General features: G+C 31.6%; 1 protein-coding gene across 2 annotated transcripts in view; it reads left to right on the top strand.

Annotated features, from left to right (window-relative positions):
- The first annotated feature begins 312 nt into the window (after positions 1-312).
- Eaf (ELL-associated factor) overlaps positions 313-10,722 on the top strand; it is a 121,393-nt gene continuing 110,983 nt past the window's right edge. Inside the window, exon 1 of one of the 2 annotated variants that reach the window (XM_085806539.1) lies at positions 313-548. In XM_085806539.1, coding sequence (XP_085662665.1) covers positions 452-548 — 97 coding nt within the window. In that variant the 5' untranslated portion in view covers positions 313-451. The remainder of the gene's footprint in view (positions 549-10,722) is intronic. The other variant, XM_085806538.1, reaches the window with a different exon arrangement.

Below are 10,722 nucleotides of genomic sequence, written 5' to 3'. Positions count from 1 at the left end.
ATTGTTCCACTGCGATACTCAGCTGATAGGTCTACAGATATGACAGCCAAAATACGCAGTTGCTTCATTTTACTGAATTTCTGAATAGTTTCTAGAAAAACTGAAACTTCAAATAAAATTAAATGCGAAAAATCACAAATTTATTTGATATCATTTTAAGAAACTTTAAGCCGAATAATGTTAGTTCATTCCCAGTTCCACATTAATTGAACGCTTTTATCGTTAATGTTGTTTAGGAGAGTGGTTACGCCTCGTTTTAATGCCATGTGTAAATTCGTCTGCTTCTCTTTATTTTTTATTGCGAGACCGTAACCGTGTTTAGGCATGACATGAATTGTGGGCAATCTGTGAAGAATGTGGTGCTAAAGGATTTAATAATTTTTTATACGGTTAGAAAATGGTATTATGGATGAGAAATAGTACTTTTAATTATAATTCGTAGTACACCATCATGGCTGATAAACTAGGCTTGTCAAATGAAGTTAAGGAAATTAAATTAGGGAAGAGTTTTGGCAAGGGTGAACATCCATGTTTTCATACATTTAGATGTAAGTATTCCTATTATTTTGTTAAAGAAATTATCTGTATTTTCGAAAATAAGTTTCCAGATACCTATTTTTTGGTTATGTTATGTCATTAAATGAGAAATTTTCGGCGATCATTCTTAAAATACCTTCCATCTGGAGAACGATTAATGAAAGAGTTTGAATTTTGTGCTTAGTTTCATTCTGCATCCATAGATAGAACATTTATTTTCGTCGACATATATTTAAAAGAAAAGATTTCTATTGACAGAATACTAAATATAAGATGCTGTTGTTCTGCTCGTCATTAATAAATGCAGAATGTAAACTATTATCGAAGGCTGTTTATGATAAGATAGTAAGGAGCTGGAAGTTTTCGTATTCTTTAATATATAATTTTCATATCATTCTGATGAAATCATTCTTTATATCATTCTGATGTAATGTCAGTTTTTAAATTTTGTGTACGTGTGTGTGCTCTTATATGAATCTCTTGTATAGTTATTTGTTTTCAATAAATTTTAACATAGTTTAGAAGGTACTTATTATCGCAGTCACCTTAATAAAAGACGTCACATTTTCAGAATATGCCAAGCATGTGAATAACAATTCTTCAGTCGTGCAACGCCACCATTTTTTAATGCGTTCTTTTTGTTGTAATTCATGTTCCAAGGATTTTTATAAATAAACCGTGAACACTATTTTAAAATCTCTCGCTTCTGAAATTTGCCAGCAATGGACAGGGTTCATACGGTTCTTAAGAGTCCTTAAAAGCCCTTAGATTTTTTGGAATCCCTTTTGGTTCTTAAAAGTCCTTAATTTTGACCAAAATCAGCAAAAGGTCCTTAGTTTTAATCATCTGAAATTTCTGTCTGTTTTTACAACTGTCATTTTGAGTGTGAATTAGCATTTTGGAGGAATATTTTTGGCGATTCATTGTCGTATATATGGTTATCTTTTGAATGGGTTCATGAGTTATAATTTGTTTCTATTTCTAATATAAATGATAGGATACTATTCGAGTTTCTAAGGAAGAAGTCAAACATAAACGTTTAAAAATTCATTTTTTTCTAATAAAGAGCTCTTAAACAACTTTTTGATTTTGGGGAAGTGAATTCTTTTATTAAACGGTTCTAAATTTGACGAATTTTCAGCATTTTGGTGATTTTAAGATTAGTTTGTATAGAAACTTTTTAATTCCGAGATCTGAGAATTTTTCGATGATTTTTTTTTGGAAACATTGTAACATTGATAAATTTTGGCCACTTATTATACAATATTTTGAATCAAAAATAAACGAGGTATAATGCTTTACGAAACACCTCTTAGCAAAAGCAAAATTAGCTATGTAATTAATTAAAAATGTCTTATTTTTTCATAGTAAGAGTTTTTCCCATGTAATTGTCTCTGAATATTCAAAATTCTCAGATTGTGTATCAGTTTTCTCTATAAAATTAATTTTATACTTTTCCGCTCCATATTTTTTCCCAAATATTTCTGGCTTTTTGCTGTTACATAATTGTAGGGATAATTTTTCTTTAGGATTTTAGACATTGCAGCTTGGAAAGCTTAGAAGGATTTGAAGGCAAGATTTATAGACCCACGATTCTAAAAGATATGAGAAATATGTGTCAAAATGAAAAATGTCTCCATGGTATTAATACATAATTTCTTACTTTTTGGAGAACATCTGGAAGAGCAATAAAAACATAATAGTTGAATGTTTTAGTTCTGATACTAGAATCTTTTCCTTAACATTTTTATTTTCCCTTTATTTTCTTTATTTTTCACTAGACACAAGCATAAATATCAAAAATGCTTCTAATCTTATCATATGGACAGACATTATAGAAAATAATTTTTTATTAATAAAGAAATTGAAAACTGACAATTTAAACGATTCATCTAATATGCTTAATGCATCATACACACTAAATTGTGCTGCTTGTTGCCTTTGTAAATTTTGCTTCCAATGCCTGTTCTAAAAGTAATGAATGTATTTCACAGAACGTTTGCAATGAATTTCTTACTTTTTGGAGAACATCTGGAAGAATAATGAAAACATAATATTTGAATGTTTTACTTCTGATACTAGAATCTTAACATGTTTATCTTCTCTTTATTTTCTCTACTTTTCACTAGATGTGTTTAGTGGAAAATATCGAAAATGCTTCTAATCTTATCACATGGGAAGGCATTATAGAAAGGGATTTTTTTATTAATGAAGAAATTGAAAACTTACAATTTAAATGATTCATCCAATATTTCTTAATGCATCATACACATAACTGGCACTAGGCATTTTCCCACCTGATGCAATCTCTGTGGATCCTAAATTCTATTTCTTAATGCATCATACATATAACTGGCACTATGCATTTTCCCATGTGATGCAATCTCTGTGGATCCTAAATTCTGCTGCCTAGTGCCTTTCTAAATTCTGCTTTCAATGCCTGCTCTAAATTCTAGAAGTTTTGCCATTTCTAGATTTTGTTGTTTGGTGTGTTACTAAATTCTAGAAATTCTGCCACATCAGCTCTGTAACCGGCCTTTACTATATATATTTCATATTTCTTTTGAATGTTCATATTACTAAAGAAATAAAATTAGCCATTTTTTCTGTACATACTAAATGCATTTAGTATTTTTTAGAATAACAGAAATCCTTAATTAAATCCGAAAATTCCGAAATGAAAAGGAAACGTGTTGAAGAAAGAAACTGAATACATAAAGAAAATTGGTTAATCTTTGGATTATGGTAACTTGGCGAGTTTTGGCAAAAATTTGGCAACCAACCCTGCTACAGCAACCTCTTAGTGTTTTTTTTTTCGGCGTCATTTTGTCTTCACGAAGTAAAGACATGTTTCTTTTTTTTTATTTACTCAACATTTTTTTTCAAACAATCCATTCCCCAAAATACAAAGAACCATTCTCCAAAATACAAAGAACAGTGATGCTTTGAGTGATACTGATACGGCATCACTTTCATCAGTTGATGAGATACCATCAGCTAATGCTTCAGGCTGAAAACCAATCTTATGGTTTCATGCAGATTCAACTTTCCAACCTCGAATGACAATTCCAGCAGAGCCATCGCCTAGTTTGTTATTCAACTTAAATCGTTCAGGTACCGAACTGGACATGTTTCTCAAGATATTTCCAAAAAGTCTTATGATTTGGATCTCTCAATGCACAAACCAACGGCTCGAAAAGTTAGGACAAACAAGTCACCCTACAGACCCCCTCTGAAATTGTGCTTGACCTTGGATGCATGCTTGTCATGTCTTACAATAGGGTGCCGAGATTCTCTCATTATTGGTCATCTGATCCTTTGGGAAATGTAGCAATAAAAAATGCTATTTCAAGAGACAGATGTAAAATGTTGCTGTCGAAACTATATTTTGCTGCGCCAGAAAAGCCAGAAAATGCAAGTAAAACATATTATATTGATGAGGTTGTTTCGTGCCTGAAACAAACCCTCAAACAGTGCCATAGCAAAAGCTCATATCAAGCTATTGATGAATCAATGGCGAAATTCAAGGGACGTTCATCCCTCAAACAATATATGCCAATGAAACCTGCGAAAAGAGGGATAAAAATTTGGCAGCGATGTGATTCTAAAACAGGATATGTATATGACATGAACATTTATTCCGGAAAAGAAACGGGTGAAGTTCAAAGCACACTCGGGAAACGGGTAGTATCAAAGCTAACGGAGACAATCCGAGGTAAAGACGTGATGCTTGCGTTTGATCGATTTTTTACGAACGTGCACCTGATGGAAACCCTGAAATTTCCTGCTGTTGGTACGTGCATCAAGACACGCAAAGATGTTCCTAATTATGCAACAAAACTAAGCGAAAGCGGTGAGGCTGAGTTTCTTGTACTAAAAATGGAACATTGTGTGGGAGGTGGCTTGATTCAAAGGAAGTGATGATGCTAAGTAATTGCCACGAAGCTAAATACACAAAAGTAAATCGCACCATGAAAGATGGAAGCAAAGAAGAATTTGAGTGCCCTGTGGCAATTGAATTCTACAACAAAATCATGGGAAGTCTAAACCTTGCAGATCAAATGGCAAATGTCTATGAATTAGATCGAAAATCTTGCAAGTGGTGGAAAAAAGTATTTCTTTGTCTATTGATGAGTGCAGTGGTCAACTCATGGATTGCGTACTGCGAACTCAAACATCGAAAAACCCCACTTCTTGATTTCATTGTATCTTGCAGAAGCCTAGATGGCGTCCGGAAAGCTCAACGCACAGTATCAACGCCGTAGAGGAACTGGATGCCCATCCAAAACATCACGAAGCTTACTCAGTGTTGGTGACCATCTGTCAGTAACAACCAAAACACGATGGCAGTTATGTAAATGTGCACAACAAAAGAAGGGATTGCGCATTAAAATAATGTGCACGATGTGTAATGTCGCATTGTGCATTGACTGTTTCAAACCATACCATTCGTAATTAAATTTTTATGACTAGAAAATCATTAATTTTCTTTACAAACTACTGGGACACGTAGGACTGATGGGACATATATGTCCCACTCCTAAATCAGTGTTCAAAATTTTTCTAAAAATATAACATCTTAGTTTTCAGCATTCTAGTGTGCCCTACTCATAGTTTATGTTATCAAAATTGTTCTGTTCTAAAAAAAAAAAAAAAAAAAAAAAAGAGTTTCGAAAGGGTTAAACTAATTTATTGCTAATAAAAATTTTCTAATAGTAACATATTAATTTATTTATTCCTTATATTTAGAACAATGCATAAAAGTAATATCCTCAAATGATTAAAAATACTAACTTACCTAATCTTCTACAGAATTTTGAGTGCATGGCGGATCACAAAATGTCCATTTTCACACAATCTCATTTCATTCCCACGTGTTGGACATTCATACTTATCTGCAATTAATCCTACACTCATCCACCATTCAAGCAATTCTTTTGGATTATCACATAAACGCAATAAAAATTTCGAATTTACTTTACGTAGGGCCATGGGATCCAAATATTAAGCAACACTGTTTCAGACAACATAGAATGAAGCTAAATACAAAATGGTATAAAGTACTGCAGATATTTTTGCAAATTTCCCCCCTTTTCGGATTAAAGAACTGTGAGTCGTCCATAAATGTTACATGACATATCTCATGATCTCTGATTTCTCTCAGACAAAATAATCCGTAATTGAAAATGGGTACTTCACACATTATTGCCAAAGTCCTAGGTAGTAACTTTTATCGCCTACCAAAATGTCGCCAAACTGCCTGTTACCATATTCCAAAGATTAGCCAGAAAATTATTCTTCAAAGATATGTGCAGTTATTATTATGTAAATTACCCAATTTTTTATGATTTCAGCATTTAATTTCCCATTTCTATTTCCTCATATGGTAGAGTTATTGAGCCAGATTAAATTAAATTGTATAATCTTTGACCACTAGTCCACATTATTAGTTTGAATTTGACTGTTCTTGTTTAATTACGTCACCATGAGCTGTAATTGATTTTGTTAGCATCAGAACATGCCTTTATGTTCTAAGTTCTTTTTAAATAAAAGGCTTATGTAAATCTTTTAATATCAGACATAGCGATAATATGCTTCACGTCTGCCCAGATCAATTAAACCCTCATAGGTACATTGTGGAGAGGTTGACAAGTTAGGAGATAAAGCACACAGAAACTAGCGAGAGCATTGGTTTGCATATTGAGACAAATCTATAATTGTTAGAAAAGATGCTTAAAGAGAAGGAAATTGATATAAACTAGCCAAAATGTCTGGGAAGGCTTCAAATTAAAATGACGGATAAATATTTTGTTGAGTGTTGTTGTTACAAAACATAAATGTTTTATAGGTTTTAATATGTAATTATCTTAATATCGTTTAAGAATCTGTGTCATAAATATGTATTTTAAACTGTGAAATTTTATTAGATTTTGATTTTAATAGGCTTTAAAAAACAAAATTTAATAGTGGTCATGTAAATCCTTAATGCTAAGGTTATTAAACTACCTAATTTAATTATTTATAACTAACTACTTACTCTTAAAAATTATCTCTACATATTAAAGCGAGTTATTGCATTTCATTAATACTCACTGTGGTCACAAGATAAAACATAAAAATGTAAAAATTCAAGCAGAACTTATTCTTTGTACCTACTGAGATAATACAAAATAACTTTTCACCTCTGGTGCTTTAATGGCTCATTGGAACCTTAAAGTATATTAACAGGGTTACAACCCCTGGAACTGTACACGAAGCTACGACACTAACTACATCAAACAGAGCCTGACTAACTTTCAACACTTGCCCAACCGTGCCTACATCAGGCCTTTGAGGTTTGTTCGAATCAGCAGGTCTCTCCAGACAAACAGCAGCGGTGACAACATTCAGTCTTCTGTTTTGAATCATGCTGATTGTAATCTTATTTCTCATTTTATCTTGTGCCGTTTGCCATAAAATCTAACTCCTTATTTACTGATTCTCTAGATTAACCAAGTATGTGACAAAATGAGACATTAAAACAAAACAACAACAACAAAAAAAAAAAAAAAAAAAAAAAAATCAACATAAAGCTAACTGTTAGTAAAACGTAAATGTCACTTATCTCCTTTCAAATATGACCAACTATTATAAGTGTAAAATTTTTAATTCTACTAGATAAATTGCATAAAGTTTATTTTATTCTTACACTTATTAACAATTATGTTAAATAATTCATGTTTTGTTTAGTAATAATGCACACTACTTAGGGATCTACTTTATTTTTAGGATGGTATTACAAAAGTGAAATTCAGGCATAGATAATATTTTCATTTGAATTTATTCAGTTCCCATTTGCTCATAGGTCCTTAATTTTTTTATCATTGGTCCTTAAAAGTCCTTAATTTCTGTGTGCAGAAATATGTACGAACCCTGAATAGAAGGAACTGAGGTAAAAGTTCAGTAGGAATCTCAATATTTTCTACCAGACCCACTAAAAGGAACAATGATGAGATTAGTTTAATAGATAACCAGTGCACAGTCACATGTTTGTGTGATTTTCTGATGTATTTCTAAGTGAATCACTGTGTATAAGAGAAGAACAGCACTAAATTAGAGAAAGACTTTAAAAAAAAAAAAAAAATGTGTTTTATTTTTTAATGTATCATTTTGTATTTTAATTTTTTTCTTTATATTTGTTAATAATGTTTCCCTGCTTACAATGAATATGGATAGTTTAGGAATGTTTTTTTAAAAAGAATTTGGTACTTTTCCGTTTCGTCGGCGCAAATCTCGCCAAGCAGACTTTATTGGCGACAACATACAGTATGCACATAAAAAATATTAAAAAAATGTTAGTTCTAAGAATTCTTTTTTTGAAGGCATAAACATTTTAATATCGCTTAAAATTTTATAAAAAGCCAATAAATAAATACAATAAATTTGTAAAAAGACATTAATTTAAGAATTTACTATGCTTTCATGGTTCAACATTCTGATTCGCCGGTTCATATCACGTGATCCCAAGCGATCTCATCTCACATAAACTACTCTACAAAAATCTAATGCTCTCAGTAATTATCTACATTAATTTCGAGTTAAATCTTAATTTGGAACACAAGTTTAAGTGCAAGAAATATTTCAATTCGTACGAATAGCTTACTCAGAAATTATGTAAAACTGCAGTGCTCTACTTCGCTAATGCATTCTCATTAGAATTGATGAATTTAACCCTTGACTTTACGTTTTCTATATTTTCGGCTTCGGGTAAACGCTGTGATTGCATCCTAATTGACTTAATTACTGAAAGTGGCCTTAGACATAAAACTGAACTATCTGATAAAAATTATATGTAATTATATGCCAGTATTGAAAGAAACAATCAATCTGATAAGAAAAAGCTGCGACTTGTTTTGAAAATGAGGCGTAAAAGGTTACCAGAGAGAATAATCCATTTGGCATCGGTTGTACCATTATTGGCGACTTCATCGCTTGCACCGGCAAAACGGAAAAGTACCAAAAATTTCAATATCCATGTCATCTTGCACCTGATAAAGCAATGTTCACCTTGTAAGCTGTAAAAGACTACCAAAAGTACCGTTTAGTAGTAAATATATTTGATTTAATATAAAATCCACAGTTTAATTTTTTTTTTTCCTTTTTACTGCATTGAATGATATATTCAAAACTAGTTTAGACTCGAGAATATGATCACCCTTTATCATATCTTACTAATAAATTTTTCTAAAATTACAAATACAGAAGGTTAATCTTTGGATTATGGTAACTTGGAGATTTTTGGCGAAAATTTGGCAACCAACCTTGCTACAGCAACCTCCTAGTTTTTTTTTGGGGGGGGGGGGTACCATTTTGTCTTCACACAGTAAAGGCATATTTCTTTTTTTTTTTTTTTTTATTTACTCAACATTTTTTCCAACAATCTGCTAGCCGAATTACGCTTATGCTAGAATTTTTATGGAACAAAAGTGCTTAATCATGACAAATATTAGGTGCGAAATTGGGAGAAAGTGCAGAATCGCAAACTGCTTTCCGCGTTTTTAAGAATTGCACATATATGGTTAACCATGTACACGTCGACCTATTTTCACTTAAAATAACATCCCAGAATTGCACAAAAATGACATTGCGCACACTCTTGACTTTATCCATGTACACTACTTTTTTCTCATAAATTAGAAAAATTTGCATGAAAATGCAGGAAAATTTTGTGAATCTTTAAAGTCGGTAAAAAGGACATATTTGAAATTACCTGATCGCGAAAAAGTATATGCCCTTTCCAAGGATGAACATTTGCACGTACAAAATAAATAAAATATCCAAAACCCTTTTTCCTCTAAATTATCCATTATAAACGTCACCTGCGAATTTACAAGGCAAACATTAAAAATGGTTGCAAACACTTAGTGTCAAATATTTAACTTATTTCGATGCAGGTTTACTTCTACTGAAATGTATTCCAAAATGCTACAAATGCATAATTCACAAAATAACTATCATTTAATTGAAATATAATTAAATTAAAAAACACTAGTTAAAATATAAATAAACACATACATTAACTTAATAAAAATTAGCTTAAAATCTTAATTACTTTAAACTAATTTATTGCTTATAAAAATTTTCTAATAATAGCATAATAATTTATTTATTCCTTATACAGTCAAAAGTCGTTAATTCGGAAACCCATAATCCGGACCTCAAAGCTACAAACTTTATGCGCATGCATTGCATTGACGCCTTTATGGCTGCGATATCAGTATTGCAAGGATAATATAATAATATCAGTATTGCAAGGATGTACAGTCAAAAGTCGTTAATCCGGACTCGTCGGGACTTCGGCGATTCCGGATTATCGATTTTTCCGGATTATAGATCATCAGTTTAAATCTGGTAAGATGGCATGCAAAAATTACAAAATTAAAAATATGAAACCGTAATTTATGAAATAAAGAACAATTATGATCTAAAGGGTATCAAAATTTACAAAAAGAAAAAGCTTAATATTTATTTGTTTACTTTATTAAACATTTCCTTCAATGTAAGTTGCTTCGTTTCATGTGATAATACTTTCTCTTTAATTCTATTAAACAGACATAATTTCTTGTTTAGTTACAAAGTTCCGCTGTTCAAGTCCTATAATTGCTGTGTTGAGAATACCGACTAATTTGTCAATCGAAATGTTTTCGTTTTCAATAACCTCTGGGTCACTTTCTTCACTACCGGAAGCGAATTATAATGACGAGGAACTTGATTTAAATCATATCAAAGACGGAGTACATCGAGACGAAATACTAAACTTAGTACGGAATTATAATCCAAATAAAATAAAAACATCTGCTCTGAAGATAATGATAGTGTTGACAGATCAACTTCCAATCCGCGGCGTGAAATTCATAAACAGATTTCGGATTTCAAAACATACTTTCGCTTTGTAGATACAAATTACATATTAGTAAATATATATTGGAAATTCTATTTGACATAATCTTTCTAATCTATCATAATCTAATAATGACGTTTCTGCCCCCACCTCTGCCGCAGAGCAGCGTGAAATTGATAAACAGATTTCGGATTTCTAAACATACTTTCGCTTTGTAGTAAATATATATCGGAAATTCTATTTGACATAATCGAAAGTTCAAGCTTACTTTTATAAAATTGCTCTAACAGTCTGCAAAAAATAAT

Source organism: Stegodyphus dumicola, chromosome 12 (assembly GCF_044657685.1).
Source record: "Stegodyphus dumicola isolate Sdum_Otavi_A_Nest chromosome 12, ASM4465768v1".
Lineage (NCBI taxonomy): Eukaryota > Metazoa > Arthropoda > Arachnida > Araneae > Eresidae > Stegodyphus > Stegodyphus dumicola.
This window is presented reverse-complemented; position numbering and strand designations above follow the sequence as displayed.